This window comes from Brachyistius frenatus, unplaced genomic scaffold (assembly GCF_029030835.1).
Source record: "Brachyistius frenatus isolate BFR_SWC_R1_liver_20210118 unplaced genomic scaffold, ASM2903083v1 Contig_142, whole genome shotgun sequence".
NCBI classification, from domain to species: domain Eukaryota; kingdom Metazoa; phylum Chordata; class Actinopteri; family Embiotocidae; genus Brachyistius; species Brachyistius frenatus.
In genome coordinates, this window is record NW_027210741.1 from 692,262 (window position 1) to 711,921 (window position 19,660).

Sequence of the window (19,660 nt, forward strand, 5' to 3'; positions counted from 1 at the left end):
AAATAATGAAGGTCTTGAAAGTAGAATTTGACACAGGGTCCCTCTCCAAGCCCAGCTTCCAAATAAGCAAAGACCCACCACACATCATCTCATAATTTCTGTTGATTTTGTGCTTCAGTCAAACATGATCCCAAACAAATGTTCAATTTAATGAGTTCAGAACAGTTGACACAGAGTTATCACTAGAGCTGCTGGTTGATAATCCAGCCCTGGCAGAAATAATTGAGCAATAACAGAATGTTGTTGTTCTATGCGGGAGAACAATGAGACCAGACAGGTGCTGTTGAGGCTATCAATACAAGCATTACAAAGACTGTCAATGTTCTCATACTGCGTGTTGAGATTGTCACTGCTGATACACAGAGCTGTCAGCAAGTCAAAGACACCGAATTCAAACTTAGAAAACTCCTGAAAAGATGAAGCTTTCAGAGTGAGTGCAACAGGATGATTCACCCAGAGTCATTCACGGTGGCAGATACTAATGAGTGGGAGTTTTTAGCTCATTCTTCCTTGTTTGGCATTTGCTGTATGTCATGCAAGACTGTTAGCACTGCAGACAACGAGAGCTGCAGACGTGTTAAGAAAGGTACAGACATGTTTTTGGTAGCACATTTATTTTTGACATGAAATCCACAGTTTTTATTGGATAAAGAAAGGTAGATGTCTGTGTTCAACATGGCAGAATCCCAGTGACATTTTCTATGAAAAATAAACTAAAATGGAAGAAACCCAAAAAACAACCCCACCTTATTTAAAAAGCACCACAATATGTGCAACCAAACAAACATTTAAAAGTGTGGGAGCTTCTCATTGTTTGGATTTTACATCTGAGTATGCATCAGAAATCTCTAGGCAATACATTGGTACAAAATCAGCTAGAAAGACAAAAATGTTTGGCTATTTATACTGACAAATACCATCAACACTCAACTTTGGCCTCATAATAAGCGACAGTGATTTCAATAACACAACAACACGGCTAACAATAACTCTCTCATCACGCATGCGTACAACACACTGAAGAGCTGCAGGTAGAATTGCACAAAGATAACTTCAAAAGTACACCACATGTTGTAGTAATATTAATATGAACTATTCCACACACAGTTACATAAAGATACTGCTATATATCCTGCTGGCTCGTAGCTGCAGGAGTGAAAGGAGAACAACAAACAGTCTCGAGTTATCCTGTTTTTTCCTGGCAAAGTAGTTCAGCTGTACCAACGTGGGCTTTTTTTTTTTTTTTTTAAATCTTCAATTCTTGACATTATAAAATAAAATCAGTACAAATATAGAGTGAATACTATCTTCAGAAGGAGAAGTAAACAGTCCTTTGCAGTCAAAACTCGAGCGAGATAACAGTCTTGTATCAGGCCTTGGCCGACAGTGGAAATGAGGGTAGAGTTTGGGCATTTTGTCTGTACTTACCGACAAGGCAAAAGAAATCAAACTTTTTCTATCTACACTGAACTCAGATAGGTTTGGCTTCAATTAGAAAGCAGGAGTCAGGACAAACATAACCCAGTTCGTGCCTCGTGTGTTACTATTACATTTTAGTTTCAGGGCTGAACATCAATTTTCTGAAAAATAAATACCCCCAAAAATATTTAACAAAGTAAAAACTTTCAGAATGAAATTAGATTTTTGCCCATTTTTCAAAGTTGTAACTCTATTTGGCAAATTAAATTAAAATCTCAATGTGAAACTGAACATTTCTTGATAACATCAGTATAGAAAAATAAGAGACAGTGATAGATCTTTATACATTTTGATTCTTGTATGCTTTGTCCACCTTTGTGTGGAAAAACAAATCAGGTTGTAACTTGGGAAATCTGAGCAAATCTTTTATATCACGCAGAGAAAAGATTTTTTTTTTTTTTTTAATCTTCAACAAAGATTTAAAGTGACATTGTTGACAAACACTGATGCTCAGCTTTGTAAATTAAATGTAATGGTTATACACGAGACACAAACTGGTGCTGAAGGCAAAACCACATAATATGAGTTTGCACTTGGGAGAAACCTTAAGCCAAAGGCATTTAAAAACGCTGTGTTTGTACAATCCAGGGCATCTGCCCAGCACAGCTCATGGATCGGTAATAGAGGTAAATGTCTTTTTTCACAACAGTTTATTTCCTATCAACCAGCATTAACTAGAATAAGGAAAAAAGTGTGAATACTATTGCTAAATACTATTTTTGCAAGTCTCACATGTACTGTCTATATTTTATAAAGAGACTTCTACACACTGATAGAAAACATTTTCCCATTTGATTTACACCTATTAACAATTCAAAGGAAACACACACACACACACACACACACACACACACACACACACACACACACACACACACACACACACACACACACACACACACACACACACACACACACACTCACATCTTAGCAGTAAACTATAGAACGCCCAACAGTAAATCTGTTTTCATCTAGGCACCATATACTTTGATCAACACCTATGTTAGCTACTGAAAATGAAACTAATGACTGTCCATTCTCCAGCCCGAAAAATGTACAGCTTCCAAAAGGCTTTTATTTCGATACGTTCAAAGGAGGAACAGTCTCTGTCAGAGCATCGACAGCCTCTGAGACGCACCTTTAAGTCATTGCACAGGAGCTATAAATTAGTTAAAAGCTTTGCCTTCAGGCTTTAGACAATTAAGTCAGCTTTGCACTAAGCACAGAGCAGATTGGCCTCTAGTCAGTGAGCTACAGAGACATTCATCTCATAACAACAACAGCAAGACAAACATGTACAAAATTTGATCAAACTTCTATTCTCAAGTACATTTTGTACTGACATTTAATTATAAGAGAGTACGTGTATGCTATTCCCACCACAAACTGTGATCAGGAATGACTAATTTGACTTAATCCTTCGATGTACAGCGCATCAATCAAGAGTTTTTCACACTCTGCCCACTGAAGGAGAGGACGCCCACTGTTCTCTGGGCTTTAACGAGTGATCTTGCATATAAAAAAACAGGATCAACCAGGATGCATTAGGGGAAAAGCAGCCCAACTCTTTGTGTGATGACATGTTTAGCCACAGCAATATTTGAAGTCTGTTGTGTGACTTTGAAGCCTCACTTCAAACACCTTTGATATTTAACAAGCACTACTCAACATGGATAGACATTACAATGGGCACTTCTTTTCAAAGTGTCATCTCAAAGCCGACAGCAGGCAGATTGCATTGCCTTGCTGCAGTTTTTAACACTTTTGAAGAGGTTTTTAGTCAAGCATCATGCTATAAAAATTCTCCGTAAACAGTTTGAGTATTTTCTTTGTTACAATGCATAACCTTTTACATTCATTATCCGTGACGAGGTTAGGCTTAAAGTGTCAGCCTCGTAAAACAGTCCGTCCATGGAGGACTGGGATTCACGTTGCCTTGCAAAAATGGCATCGATCAACCAGGAGCGTGTTCAAAAAGCCAAACAGTCAGATAATTATACAGTATATTCTTGTAACAGTCTGAAAGAACAACGTATAACCATAATACCATTGTAAAGCTTTGCCACCCACACATTATAATCAATGTTTGCCCCCCTTTTCACTAAGGAAGCAACATAAGACACAATGTAAAAAACATAGACCCAATGAATCAATCAAAATAGTTGCCTTCTGTCAATATTTCCTCAAAGGAGGGAAGTAAGCTGGTGAAAGCATATTTAAAAGAAAAATCACACTATAACAGAAAAGAAAGATCACTTTTCCATATTGCAGTGTTCAATATTTGTGATCCCAACATCTGATCCCAAGATACTGTAGGATCTCATAAATTAAGATTATATAGCGGGATCCAAATACGCTTGTTTTAGAGCTGCTCTTTTGAAAATAAATTGTTCTGCAATTTCCTTTGTAAATGCAGATTTTTTTTTTCAAGTTTCAGAAACGGTCAGTTTTTGATCAACATTCTTGTTTATGTTTTCTGCCTAGTATCATGGCAGAATTGTAAGGCAGTGGTTCCCAACCTTTTTTCCCCCTGCTGCATTAGACCGATAATATTTTATTGTTACCCCATCAAACATTGCATATGTCAAGTTTGCACCAAAGATTGATTTTCACTTCTCAGATTGTTCCATTGGAATCATTTTTAAATGCCTGAAGACATAAAACTAAAAACGCACAGATTGGAGAAAGTCCAATCATTTTGTCCAGCAGAACCACATTTTTCTTCTCCCTTATATTGTCAATCATCTCATGACCATTCTTGTCACCCCTTAAAAGTCCTCCTGACTCACAGGTTGGGAACCACTGATACAAAGGAGTTCATTGCAGTTGCAACAATACAGAGAAGAGGAGAAAACTGTTGACAGTCGATGTGGCTGGCATGCAGAGCATGTTGGGTATTTGTAAAACCAGAAAAGACAGAGAAAGACCAATTCATTATTCATTAGTCACAGCAATTTGTAGAGAAATAAATCCCCCAAACCACAAACCAAATGAACTAACTAAGAAAAAAATGTTCAGGTATTACTCGTTTGAAATCGAATACAGAAACACCAAAAAGCTCCGATACTCATCCGATACTCATCCTGTCCCTTACCACCATAACAGTAAGATTTACAAGACGTTCTTCAGTGATTCAACTTTTCACCTACTAGTCTTGAATGCTATCAAAGATAAACATTTCACTTTGACCACTTGATCGACTACATCTCCCTGGCTGTCAACTTACGAGGACTCCAAAGTGATGATGGCCTCGCCTTTCTTGTGGATGATGCTGGAGGATGAGGACACGAGGCCGCACTGCTCCACGCAGTCGTCCAAGAGAGGTGACTGTGCGGCGGCCTTCGTTCGGTGGGAGAGTTCTACGCTGCTGTGTAGCATGTCAGCCCTTTCCCCTTCTTGCACAGCCTCTTTCCCTCCTTTATTGAAGTGCCCCTTCTGCAGTTCCTCTTCCACCCGTTCCACTCTCTTTACATGGCAGCGACAAACCTCAATGCCTGAGTCACCCGTCAGTCGTCGATGACGGAAATGATCCTCATCATCATCATCTTCTTCGTCTTCCTGCTCTTCTTTTTCTCTTTTTTGCTCCTCTTTGTTGTTACAATGCACGAAAAGAGCCTCGTTTGATAAGAAGAGAGCCTGTTTAGGAGCAGGAGGTGTGGGCCTGGCGGTCAGGTCGAGAGGTGAGGTATCTTCTTTCACTTTCTGAACAGCCATGGCTCCGAGTGGATCATAAGGGACAAGAGGATGGACCTGACCGGGAGGAATGGAAGATAACAGAACAAGGGGAGAAAGTGGGAGGCGAGAGGAGTGTGAAGGACGAGAGTGTAAAGGGAGAGAAAGCGGCAGAGCCGGAGGTGAGAATCCTTCACTGCAATTAGAGGAACGTCTCTGTACAGGTATGACATCCGGAGTGGCCGCAGGTATGACATCAGGTGGAACTTGTGATGGAGGAGGCAGGGAGGGTGTAGGTGTGAAGGTGGCCCCTACCCTCGGCATGACTGCAAGGTCACCCCCCGCTTCACTGGGTGTGGACATGTGACTACTGTCATATGTCTCGTCTGTCACCTGGACAGAAAAAGAGGTGCTGGATGGGGAGGTGATGGAGCACGATTCGCAGGAGCAGCTGGTGTAGTTGTCGGAGCTCTGGGAAGAGGTCAGGCCACTCGGGCCGGGGCCAAGATAGGGGGGGCAGGGGTGACGATGGTGGTGATAGTGAGGGTAAGAGGAGCTAGGACCCGCTGTGGTACCTCCCTGCACGGCAAAGACGGAGCTGTAAGGCGGAGGAGGGGTGCTGGGCTGCGCAGCCACCTCCTCGTAGGACGGCAACTTGAAGGAAGCCAGAAAACCTGTGACGAAAGAGGAATCAACTCGGACACCTTGCTTTCTAGGGTAAGGCAGGTAAGATTCTGTGTTCTGTTCATTGTCTAAAAATTATTTAAAAAATACCAAAACAAAGTTGATCCTAGTAACAAGTGTTTATGCCTCTATGCAGCCAAAGCCTAATATAACTAATTTCTCTATTGTTGTCAAAATCTAATACAAACACATGAATGAACCATATAGTTATAATAATTCATTATGGCAACAAATTGGTATTAATCCTTAGCCAAATGAAGTCCCCATAAAACCTATTGTTTAGTAAAAAAATTTTAAGCAAGGTTTGCTAGAAACTACAGTGCTCAGCTGTGTTAGGAAATTATGTAATATTTCCTATTGAGACAATATCATATAACTAGTTTTTAAATTATTAATGTTCCACAGAAACAAATGGGTTTGGGCTATTGATGTACTTGAAATGCACACATGAGATCAGAGCCTGACCGATACTGAATTTTTGGAGCTGATGCTGATTAAGGAATAAAAAAATTATATCATATCAAAATTTAAACCAAAATGTGGTTTTCAAATACTTGTGAAAAAGACATGTAATGCAGGCATGGTATTTTACAATCATAATAATGTCATAATAATAATAATTTTAGGCAAATATTAAATTAAATAAACCCATAATTAATTGCAAAAATAAACTACCCAAAGCTTTATGTTTTTGCATAATGTTCTGTGAAAAAAAAAGTTTTAATACACCAATATATCTGAAAAAAAAAGTATCAGCCAGAAAAATCGGATAAATTGGTCTGGCATGACACGAGATTTTTTTGGTTTGTTTTAATATTCATTATTTAACCTTTCTGTTAATGTAATTTTATTGTGTTGGTTGTTATAGTGATACTGTCTCATTAGGTACAAATTATTGCTGTAAAATTATATGTAGTGTAAATCTAAACATTTGTTGCTTACATTTTCATTTTGATATGAGCCTCATCATTAACATTATTATAGGTGTTGCCAAGATAATAATCAAACAAGCGTATGGACCGATCTAAATAAGTGCTTATTTTTCCTCTGAAAAAAGACACAAGGAAACCAGAACACATGCAAAATCTGGAAAATTGATTTAAATTAGTAATAAAGACCTGCTGTAAGTGTCATTGTAGCTCAGTGCTACATTAAAATGAAAGAAACATACTGAGGTCCAGCATTGAGGAAGGGTAGTTGCAGGCTCCGTTATAAGCGATCAGATTGATTTCTCTCTGTCTCTGCTGCTGCTGGATTCTCAGTTTGGCCCGGCGGTGGCGGTAAGCACAGAAACAGCTGAAGAGGATCAGCACCGTCCACAACAACCAGAACCCTGCAATAAACAGGAAATGCATCCAATGTTCATCATCATGAAAACAAACAATAACAGTGGTTGCAGGTGGTTGTCAATGTTTTATCCCATTACATATGTGATTTCTGTTTCATATGACCAGTCCAAAAAACAGTGGCAGTTTAGGTCTGATTACTAGATTCATACATGTATTAACTAGGACATTGACTTTCAGACAACACATACAGTATAAATAAATACATTTTATACAATAAAGAATTTTCCACTTTCATTTTTCAACATAGGTATGTATATTTTGAAAAGTTCTCCAGGTGACATATTTAAGGGCAGGGCCTAAATGTTGTGGTTTTTAGTAGCATCCAGTTGTGCGAGTGGCAGATAAATCCTTTGATGTCAGTGTAAACATATAACCTAAAACAGCTGTTTGGTGTCCCCTGGTGTTTTCTGTCCATAGAAGTATTTTAGTGCAAGTTTAAGTAATGTATAGGGTGAGGGTAAAAGCCAAAATAGGGCTTACACTTTACCTGTAACTACATGTAATGAGGCTACATTCACAATATTAAAGATACACATAGCAAGTGGGTAAAAAAAAAAAAAAAAAAAAAAAAAAAAAATTAGCACCAGTGAAAATATTTTTGAAATCTGTTCTGTAAAGACTATAATGAAGGTGTAAGTTCTACTAAATGCTCCATGGGTTAGGAGCCCATCTTATTAGAAAGTGATCAGTGCAGGTGAAATGCTAAGGAATACTTTATCTTTTATCTGTTTGACCACAAGTGAATCTGTGAAATAGCCTGATAATACATAAAAATATCTGGCTGATTTCCATGTCTTTCTGGTCAGATTCTTTTCAAATGGTTGTCCACATATTCTGGTAAGACTCACCCAGCCAATATAGAGTTAAAATAAATACTTTTACAACCTGTTTTTTTTAAATACATGATTGTAATGTAAGAAAACATCCCTTTTTTGTTTGTAAAGATTTTTCACTTAATGCTCCCAGGCAGGACTGGATGATAAATAAATCCACCCATCATGTCGGTGCCCTTTCTACAGTGACACAGATGAAAAGAAGTCAGTCGACTCACACCAGAGTTCATAATAGTAGGTACAGCAGCCTGTCTCTCCGCAGCAGTGTCCGGTTTCACACAGGTAACCTGGATTGTTGTTTACTCCAGGGCAGTACTTGGGACGGACTACAGGCAGGTTGCCGGAGCTCCCTTGATGCTTCACCACCTAGTGGACAAAATACCACATTGCAATATAACCAGAGTTGGAACCATGTTAATGCACAAAGTTTATGTCATCTTTAGGATATCATGCATTAGCTTTTTTCAAAGCTTTTAATTAAAACGTAAAGTCAGGACAGAAAAGGAAGCGTTTCACATATGATGTCAAATCTTTGACCTGAGCATGGGGATATGACCCCCCCTCCCCCCCTTTTATACGAACACCTGCGTTCATCTGGCTAAGTTTCGAAACTCCAGTCATGTGATTGCAACTAAACCATCTCCATCTACTGACCACGAGGGGAGAATGAAAGCGCCAGAAAAAAATAGTCGGTGGATTTTAAAACTAACTGAGCTGAATTTTTTTGTTGATTTTAGCCAACAAGCTGGAAATACACTGACATGTTTCTCTCTATATTATGGCAGACATATTAGCAAATAGTTGCCTATTCACACATTAAGGTGATACAAAGCCACATTCATATTCATTTGGAAATGTATTAGTGGCCATGGAATGAACCCAGGATTCACTCTCCTTTTACCTCTGATTGTATCTTGCTTTTAGCCATTCAATGCTCCACTAAGTTCACCAGCTAGCAGTAACTCTGTCTTCCTGCTTTTTTGTGCTGGGAGAAGAATCTACAGGGGCTTTATCAGAGATTTGTACTGAATACACATTTTCTTAACAGGGTTGATGTGAGACTGAATCTCAACGAGTTAAAATGAACCAGCTCATCCAGTAAAAATGGAGGCCAAAAAAACTATAAATTGAGCAGAAAGATGCTAAAATGCTTCTATGGATTCCTTGACGCACAGTGCGTTTCATATCACTCATCTAATCTATAATATGTTAACAGAAATACGTTAGTTATTGGAGTTTAAAGATGTTTAATACCTTATTAATTGTGCTCATGTCAATCTCCTTTACAGGCACCTAAAATGAGAAAGGACAGAACCTCAGTGAATTTTACAGTTACATCTAAATCAATAGCAAGTGCAAGGGAGAAGAAACGAAACCCAGACATTAATATAATGATCGACACAACATAAAAAGCCAATAAATTTCAATGCTTGGGGGGAAGAGTCTCGATGAGCTCTGGCACTTCAGCAAAACCATAAACCTCAATAATAATGCAACAAGAGGAGGCTGCTAAATCTGTAAATCTGTTATGTACATAGTTACCACACGAGACTCAGAAGTGTAACAAATAAGTATGCATTGCCATAGCAACCACAGAGGAAACGGCATTGAGGCTCTTTACACATGTGGACAATGTGTTTTACTATCCAGTGGTGTGGTTAAAGGTTGAGCTCCCTACCGTAGCATCTTCGGTTGCATCCAACCCCTGCAGGGACATAGTCATCTGATAAAAGGCACAGAGAAACAACGGTTAGGATGGAAAAGTATAGAAAGATTATTAGATGGAGATGGCAAGAATAAGCGAAAGAAATACTAAGTCGTTATTCTAGTTATCAAGTGTAAAAAAAAGGGCACAAACGGTACATTTTCTAGTCTAAAGCCACTGACTGCTACATTTCTGGTCTTCAAGGAGACGGGAAAGTCAATGGCTTTTTAACCAAACCTATTTCTCTTCTGCAGGATAAGGTAGCAGACAGAAGACACCAATTCCCAAACATAGTCATGAAACCATGTGTCCTCTTTTTATCTTCCTCGTTTCGTTCAACAACAGCCCCCCCCCCCCCCTGAAATGTGTAAAAATGTGATGAATATAAAAAGTTACAGGTTGCCTTATCCAAAAATATGCATTTTACAAGACAGACTGCAGAAATGGTTAAATATTTGGCATATTTGATTGCTAAATAGATAAACTGGCAAATAAGTTATCAAAATGTATGAATTGTCTGTTGATCAATTACTCATAAAAGGGTTTTCACAGCAAAGCAGTCACATACATATGAAACTGGTTATCTCAGAATAATATTAATTATTGTTCTTTTGGGATTGTTTTATTTTCATCTAGCACAAAGACCTGATCTGCATATAATTGGTGCTTAAATATTCTCTGCAGTGGAAACTAACACAAGATGTACATTAACACTAAACGAGATTTAAAAATGATGGGTGTCACTTACGCATCTGCAAATGTCATGCAGGCCTGCTGTAAGTTAAAGGAATAGAATTATCACCTCAGAGTCGTTTGCCTTTGTCAACCAGTCAAGTGGCAGTTTACACCTATTACCGCAGTTTCAAGACAACCAAGATTAGAGTTACCAGTAGCATCCGACCAAATGAGAAAATGGTCACAATCTCATCTGTGTTCCTGAGTTATGATCTTTGAACTTTTTGATTAAAAAAATGTCACCGTTTTATCCTATTAGGCATTTTTGTGAAATTTTGTCATAATAAGCGTAGAAATCAAGAGCTATGGGCACAAATGTGTTTTGAGAGCTCACCGTGACCTTTGACCACTTACATAAGTTCATCCGTGAGTCCAATTGAATGGTTGTGCCAAATTTAGAATTATTTTTAGATTTCGCCCAAGGTGTTCCTGATATATTGCATTAATGAGTAAGGGACAGACAGCGGGACAACCTGAAAACATGTTTCTGCAACAGCCAACAGCTGTGACCAGCATAGAGGGATAAAAATGCCTGTGTAAGTGCAGGATGTGGGGCCACAGTAAAAACAATGTGAGGACACTAGGTGCTCAACGGTTTGCTGCACACCCAACCTGCAGCCACATAAATGTGACATCTTTTGTTAACAAGTGGCTGCTGGCGATGTGGTCCGCATGGGGAACAATGTTAGCCCTGAAGTGCATTGTGTGTGTGTTTGTTTGTACATGCATACATGCCAGTGCGGACACGGCTATTACCAGATTCAGAATCACAGCTAGTGCCTTTTTAAAAAGTAAAAGAGCTTGCTGTTCAAACGACACAAAAACACGGCCTCCGTAAAAAAAAAAAAAAAAATTATTTTTTTTAAAATTTATTTCACTTTATTAGTGAATAAATTAGTAAATGATGATTGTTTTGTCAAATTTCAGTACTGGACAGTCTTCTATGTCACGTTTCAGTGAATATCAAAACTTATTGAGGTTATTTACTCATTTGTACTTTTCATTTTCTTTCTGCTACTAATGATAGAAAATCTGAGATTCTGCAAACTCTGTTCGTTTCCAAAATGTGTGGACCACCAAATATTGTGTCACACCATAAGTCAGCAGATAAATCCTGCTGTATATCCCACGTTTAAAATTGAACTCTGTTAGTTCCTAGCTGAACTTTACTGTTGTAAGAGTCAGAGTCATGAGGGGAAATGTTATGTCATAAATACTATCAAGCTGAGTTCCAGTGGCAGGCCCACCCTTATGGCACAGGATAAGCAGTGAATGTGAAGTAAAGTCATTCAGGCGTCCCCAGAGACCACAGGCTAACCACAAATGACTTCCACCCAAGGGCCCCCAAAGGTATCGATTGCAGTGCACACAAAAATCCAGACTGAAGGGAAAAATGAGAGAGGCTGATTGCAAACAGTGGAGGAATATATAGTATGATCACATTTAAAATGACAAAAGTACACTTTACTGTAGCCAGCTGTAAGGGGATATCACTGTCACTTGCCTATCTAATTTAAATGAAACAGGGCAACACTGTCTGCTTCACTGCAGCATATGTCAAGACATAAAAACTAAATTCTTTCAAATAAAACTCAGGGCAAACTGGTGACTGAGCGGCTCGAATGCATATTACATGGACACAAATGCGCTGAAGGCTAGTCCCTGGTGTGATTCTCATATCTCCACTGTCATTTTTTTTTTTTAAAAGGCATACAAAAAAACCTAATGTAGAATAAAACTGAAAAAACTAAATTTTGACACAAAATAAAAGGGAACTTGCCATGGAAGCAACAAAATACTATATCAGAGAACATGTTACAACCTACAACAACACACAATTCTATGGAACTCCTCTAAAATCGGCCTCCATCTCTTCTTCTCTCTGTTTCTGATCAAATAATGAGAATTGCTTTAAACCAGAACTCAACTTATCATATTATTTTATGGATTTTATGCAGGTATTTATTTTTCTTTCAGTATTATTCTGTGTAGCAATGTGCCATGTCTATTGTTTGTTGACTTTTGTTTCTGACTTTCTCAGTTCTTATACAAAAATGTAAAATCGTACACAAACTCCTTTGGCAGTACGACAGTTATATTCCAACAGTGAAACTTTGAATTTTCTGTCAGACAACTGAATTAAACAGGGAATACCAGCCTCAGTGAATCGGTTTCCCTGAATCAGCAGTAGTGTTAAATTGTGATAAATATTATATTAAGTTAGTTCTACTGGAATACTGTGGAATGGCCATTTACTCCTTTTGAGTTGAATTCATTGTTTGTTAGTACACAGTACATATTTTCCGTTCAGGATGTGAAAACCAGCATTGATTGGTGCCAGCCTACGACCTTAATCCTTCAATAAACACAACTAAACAGGAATCTTCTGGTGTCTCCTTGTGCCCAAAGTCTTATTAAATTCCCTGGTGATCAGAATAACCCAAATACAGTCCCCTGATGTTTTACAGACAGCCTTCCCAATTAAATAATAATTAAACCAAAACAGAATGACTTTACTGAGCACTTCATATTTGCTGCAGTGGTGCAAAAAAAAAAAAAAAAAATCTACCTGTTGTCTCAAACAATTTGTCAAAGGTGCGATGGTACAAAAAGAAGAAATGATCAGGCAGATGTGTACAGAACAAGTTGAGGCCACTGTCAACAACAACACGGGCCGAGGAAAGCATGTTGCTCTGCAGAAGCATTCAAGCCCAGCTGTTGACATGAGTGTTGGAGTCAAAGGAAAGCTGTGCGGCGCATTACCTCCTCAGCCTGCAGCCCGTGGCAGAACGTCAGCGTTTTCTCCGGATCCATGGCGGAAGCAGAATACCAAGCCAAGTAGAGGAAAATACAAATGCAGATGTGGGATGCTACTCCGCTAAACCCCCGTCACCGCCGCCCCGCTCCACAGACACGGCATCCTTCCCATCCGCCATTCCCCCAAACAGACGGATGCCCCTCCCATGCTCCGCTGCACACGCCGTGCTGCCAAGGCCACGCTCACGGTGCATGTGATGGATGTACCTCTGAATCTCTGAGTCGTGTGTCGCTTGCTGTAGTGGAAAAAAAGGAGATGTTTCACTCGTAGTTTTTGCGGAGGGACTGGGGCTGTGCATGATGTCATTATTTGCCAGCCACCAAACTACTTGCCTGGGGACGCTGCGGCTTTGATTGGACGCAGCTCCCAGCAACAGCGCGCAGGGGCTGTATTCCTGTATTCACACTCTGGAGCTCCATGAAGCAGAAGGCCACCACACGTGTGTTGTCCTAGTTCTGGTGAAACAAACCATTTCACAGTACAGTGGAAAGCAAAATAGCGATTTTCCCAATATTGTAATTGGGAACTGAGTGCACCTAATGTTACAACTAATCTGTTAATATATCCGGGGTTGGGCAAATACACTTTATAATCAGGCTAAGTAAAACTGCACGTACACTTCTACATGTCTATCAACTTTACTTGACGTGATTGGACTTTAGCAATTACATTCTTTAACTTGTGTCATTTAAACCATATTGTTGTGAGTGTAGTATATTTAACAATATTTCATAGTTATCTATGAAACCAGCGAAATAAAAAAGGCTTAATTTTGCCTTAGATTTATTGATAATTTTCCTCTGAAATACATAAACAATACGGCTGGACCGCGTATGTAATAGAGGGCTTTTAATTTGAAATGGGGGCGTTTCATTTAAACTGCATAATACAGGAAGTCACAGCATTTGGCCAACCAATGTGAAATGGCTTAAATGGGGGTTCTGTTAAAACTCATGTTGTGTTTTTGATATAAATGAAATCCTGCGTCCAATGCAAAAATAATTCCCTCTTATTACATGCATTTCATATGGTTTCCCTCCTACTCTCAAACTAAATTGTTAGCCTTTGTGTCTTGTCCATGTTGTTGCCTAGCAACCATGTCATCACAACATAACCACTTAAGTGTCAATCATATAGTGCACACAAGATCCCATGTTGTAACCACAAACTCACAGGTTGCATTTGAAGGCAGAAATACTAGCCATTGCGGGTTGGCCTTGTCGTTGCAGTCCAGCCTGCATGACCTTACATAAAAAGGCACCAGCCAAAATGTGCTGTTGCTACCTTTAATGTAATAACTGTTTGCTTTGAACAAAGCTTTTTGCGCTTTTCACATTAACAGTAGTTAATGGGTAGCTGTAGGACTTTAGGGTTAGCAGTAATGTACTGAGTTTAAATGAACATTTAAATCGGGTGAGTGCTTCAAACCTTTACTTTGTCAATTAACATCAGGTGGGTGCATGTTGCTGAGCAGTCCTCTAAAGGATTCAGCTGCCGTGGAGTGAGGTTAGTCCTCAGCGCTCCAGGATAAGGGCTCCTTGTTGGAGGCCTCAAGATGCTGTCCACCAAATTTGACATATGTTAGCTGCATTAACAAAAATGATTACGGTCATTTCCTTAATGTTAGCATGTAGCATGTATTATCTTGTGGCTTTGAGCAAAGAAATGTTTGTAGAAATGTTCCTTTTTCTATTCCTCTCACAACTTAAACCTTAGGTAAATGCAAACCCAGCAATAAGCATTAATTGCAGTTTGCGTCTCTGTCACAAGAGGGCAGCAGACAACAGGCTTTTGCTTTTTGAGGTTCAGGTTGTTGGTATTTAAAAAAAAAAAAAAAAAGTGCCACTAAAAGATACTGAAATAAAGTTCAGTGATCTGCTGTGGAAAATGAAACCTAAGTACATTTAAAACAGTTACAGTTATGTGTCTGTTAATAATAATTTTACCTGGAGTTATATATCTTATATAGCTCATTTATTTATCATTGCTTGTAAATCATGAAGCCCAACCTCCCTTTTACTGTGTGTGCATGTGTATGTGCGTGTGTGCATGTGTGTGTGTGTGTGTGTGTGTGTGTGTGTGTGTGTGTGTGTGTGTGTGTGTGTGTGTGTGTGTGTGTGTGTGTGTGTGTGTGTGTGTGTGTGTGTGTGTGTGTGTGTGTGTAAGCCACTTTAAAACAAAACGAGAACAAGGAAGCTCTAAATTGCTTTAGCTGCCACACCTACTGTTTTGCAGGTTTTATACCATGTCAGTGTGAGCCACATACAGACAGGAATTTATTATTAGCATCTTTCACGTGTAAAATGTGAAACTGTTAGTAGCTCTACACTAAACACTTTAGTTTAAGGAATCAAACAGAAACTAAAAGTAGGTCAAATAAAACAACCACATAACTCTCCAATGCTCTTACATTTCTATTCACATTTGTGCTCTAAAACGGGAATTAAATAGATTGATTGTGATTTGAATATCTTTAAAAGCATCTGCTTATCATAATAGGCCAACTGTACACTGATGTACTGTAATTTTTCCTAAGCATTACAGAGGATACAATAGATCAACTTGTTTGCTCAATGTGAGAAAAAACAACACACGCACACACACACACACACACACACACACACACACACACACACACACACACACACACACACACACACACACACACACACACAAGAACACAAGAACACAAGAACACACTCATTATAGGTGTTAATTAGCAAATTAAAATATGGATTAGGTTTTGATACAAATACTATCTTAAAAAAAACTGAATTGAAAAACCGCAGCAGATCAAAATACCTCCTGATCTGTGGAAAAGTGAGACTTAGAAACAGGAACACTTGACAAAACACAAAGTGTACAATATCATTTAGATGAAATTCTAAATGAACCTTTTTTTTTTCTTCTTTTTTTTGTATGCAGTAATTACTTCATGGCTTCTTTTTAGGCCATGATTTATGCAGGTAACACAAATAACAAACTGGGACTAACAGGAGACGTGACCTTGCACCACATCTCTTTCTCTCCCTCGATTGCATCAGGTCAGAGTCGTCACCCTTTTTCAGTCCACAGAATGGGAGTAGCTACACGACAAGGCAACAGCTACACATCCACAAATACATCTAAAAAAAAGAATGGCATTACAATTTTTTTATTTAGACATAAACCGTTAAGGGCTTAACAGTTTAAAGTGACAGACAAGGGGAGACTTTGAACAAAGGCAGTTAAGCAATGAATCCCTCTAAGCCGAAAGGTACACAGGAAGTTCAAAAGGCCTGGTAGCAACCACCAAACTATTTCTTGGCAAGAGGGATTTATTTTTTGCTTTCCAGAAAGCACACATTGTTAGGAGCTGAAAATAGGAGGCCTCTTCAACCAATGACAAGCCTTTAAGAATCAGAAATTGCTCAATCCTGCAAGGACTTTATAAACTGACTTTGTTATATCAGTATTTTTTTATATAATTATTCTTTATTAATTTGTATGTGTACACTTTATTTGTGCATACATTCATACCTAATGATACACTGTGTTTTGCAGAAACACCATTTTATACTGAAGTACAGAAATGTCCTTGGTCATAATAGTGACAAAAGGCCGATATTACAGTTTATATTACAGACTTTGGCATAGTTTTGAAAAAATAAACATTTGACATTAAGGAATGTGTCGTGTGGCTACATGGTTGCTGTGTTGTTTTGAAACCTGCCCACCAAACAATAGTCTTAAGTGTTAATATGATGTCACTCTGCCAAATAGGCAGGGAAAAAGCCCAAGTCATGAAACTTCAAACTTCCCTTTTATCTATAAAGCCCCAACAGAAAGTCCGGCAAGTTGCCACAGAGTCTTAATAAGTGCCCAATGCTGGGAAATGCTAAGTTGTCTGGTGCAGCAAAAACAGCATGCATCTGCCTGCACTTACCAAACTGTCAGTTCACATCCTGTGCCTCGTGGACATGTGACATTTAGAAATGCCACTGTAAATGACAGCACGGTGCACAATAGGTCCCTGAAGGGAAAAGCAAAATTCTATGCACTTTGCATTATTACCAGCCTTTTTCCAAACCAACAAAGAAGCTTTGTCCAAACCTGCGTGTCAAATTACAGCCATGTTTGTCTTTTTGTCGTGTGAAACATTATTATTTGAATTTTCCTCCGGGAAGTAACCTCCATTATTTATGCTGCTTTATCTCAGCCTTTATTAAAGGCCGCGCTTTACACCTAATTTGACCGAGTGTTTCAAAACATGGAAAGTTCCTAATTTAGTAAAATGTCCAATCAGAGACCTCTGGATAAAACTCAATGATTAGGTTTAACACACCAAGACCAATTTGATTTGCCACAAAATCTACTTAAGCCACCTTTCCTTGTGTTTCTATACTGATGAGATCAAACCTATTTTCTTAATCATCATCTAAATATAAGCAAGAGGATCCTTCCTAAATACATTATAATGCTATTGTTCTAACAGTGGTTAAATAACCAGTTAGCACAACAGTGGTTATTTCACATGACTGTATTTGTCTGTGCTCAACTGACATGGTTTGAACGGGTCAGCACTGTAAAAATCGGTGCTGTTACATTTACAGGCACCAAATAAGAATTTAACATCATAAGAAGAAAAAAAAACAAATCACTCCCTATTTTCAGTCATTCACTACACCGCATATGAGTGGCCAGGTGGTCAAGATGTAAGATAAATGTGAGGTGTCAGCAACAGAGGATTAAAGGGACACCATACACAGAAAAATCTTTGTTTTTTTCCCCCCATGTTTGCTTTATTTTCTTGTGAAATATTTGTCCTCTTCTGGCCTCTAAAAAGGCTTCAAAATAGAAAATGAGATGGACTCTTACTCATCTAGTGCTAGTGTTGCACTATTTTCTTTATAGAAACACCCTGGAAAATTGGACACCCAAATAATGTAATGAGTAAACCAAACTATATAATCTTTATATTAAATGGGGAGTGGAAAATTGGACACCCAAATAATGTAATGAGTAAACCAAACTATATAATCTTTATATTAAATGGGGAGTGACTTTGAACACCAAAAAAAAGAAGAAGCCTGTCAGTTTTGTTTAGTGTTGTGGCCTGTGTTGCCAGGGAGATGCCACTGTCAATCAGCCCTGATGTAACCACGCCCACACAGTCCTGATGAAGCAGAATTTCTAACTCTTATTCATGTATAAGTAAAGAATGTTTTTTTTAACCTAAATTAATCTTTTATTATTGCTTTAAATATTTATTGTTATGAAGAAATATGGAACATTTGAAATAAAGTTTTCAGGTGCTTTAGAACATGTCATCTGTTTCTGAGAGCAGTACTTACACACTCAGTCATTTATTGCCCCATCAAGCAGGTATGTTGTACCTGCCAGTGATACCTGACATCCAGCATGAGGCCTCCATGTGCCCTGTGGAAGACCCTCCTTCAGCTGTCAGTGATTAAGACAGACCAAGTCACCGGATCAGTGTCTATGGCCTTTTTGTTTGAAGTTTGATGGCAGTGTGTTATCATCAACGTTGTAATTCAGCTGTCTGTGTGCTAATATACTACAGCTGTCAAACACAACTACAAGGGGGCAGATACACAAAACTATTCCTCTGATGTTTGTCAAAGGATCACAGGACTAATCCTGGCGCAAACATTTGTCTCTGTTCAGTGGTACAGCCTTGCACAAACCACATGCAAACCAAACACAGAAAACCTCCATGCATTGTTCCACATGTCAGCACACGGTCAAATTTAGCTTCATTACTTTATCAGCTGAGCAGCAATATTCTTGAGAGTTGTATTAAGGCAAATCCTGAAAATCAAAGCTCTCAGTTGTTTTTTTCTTTTTAAATAAATATTTGCACTGTTTTTACTGGAGGCAGTCGAGAGAAATATAATGCATCACTTTGTAACTCTGAACTCATTCACAGGGACACACGTTACACGGTTACATACAAAGCGAGATAGCACACGTGACTGACAAGCTGTTTTGCACCCCTACTCTCCTGTTCCTCTCTTTGACAGCAGATTAAAGTGACAGACTCCGCCCCCCCTTCAGCACACACACACACACACACACACACACACACACACACACACACACACACACACACACACACACACACACACACACACACACACACACACACTGGAACCACAGGCCAAACAGAGGTTCATGACAAGTCCCGGCAAGTCAACCGTAGTTAACTTAATGAGGGTGGTAGAGACCTTCACACGTACACATACAAGCGCGTGCTATCAACATGATTATCTTGCTGCTGAGTGACACAACCAAAACATCATATGAGAAGACTTCATCAGGTTACCTCGGTGTGCAGCCTGAAATCCACAGCATCACATCGCATAACCAAAGAACACAAACAAAA

At 38.9% G+C, this 19,660-nt stretch overlaps 1 protein-coding gene across 3 annotated transcripts; it reads right to left on the reverse strand.

Moving 5' to 3' along the window:
- Positions 1–595: 595 nt before the first annotated feature.
- LOC138630799 (uncharacterized) lies at positions 596–13,602 on the reverse strand. Of its 3 annotated transcripts, XM_069715367.1 has the most exons (6): positions 13,221–13,601; positions 9,696–9,740; positions 9,272–9,310; positions 8,236–8,383; positions 7,007–7,168; positions 596–5,825 (listed from the first exon to the last, which is right to left on the reverse strand). In XM_069715367.1, the coding sequence occupies exons 1-6, from the start codon at positions 13,269–13,271 to the stop codon at positions 4,702–4,704; spliced, it is 1,569 nt and encodes a 522-aa protein (XP_069571468.1). In that variant the 5' UTR covers positions 13,272–13,601; the 3' UTR covers positions 596–4,701. The 3 variants fall into 3 exon arrangements, with proteins under 3 accessions (XP_069571468.1, XP_069571469.1, XP_069571470.1); XM_069715368.1 differs by lacking the exon at positions 9,272–9,310 and having other exon boundaries at positions 13,221–13,602; XM_069715369.1 differs by lacking the exons at positions 9,272–9,310; positions 9,696–9,740; positions 13,221–13,601 and having other exon boundaries at positions 8,238–8,329.
- Positions 13,603–19,660: the final 6,058 nt, after the last annotated feature.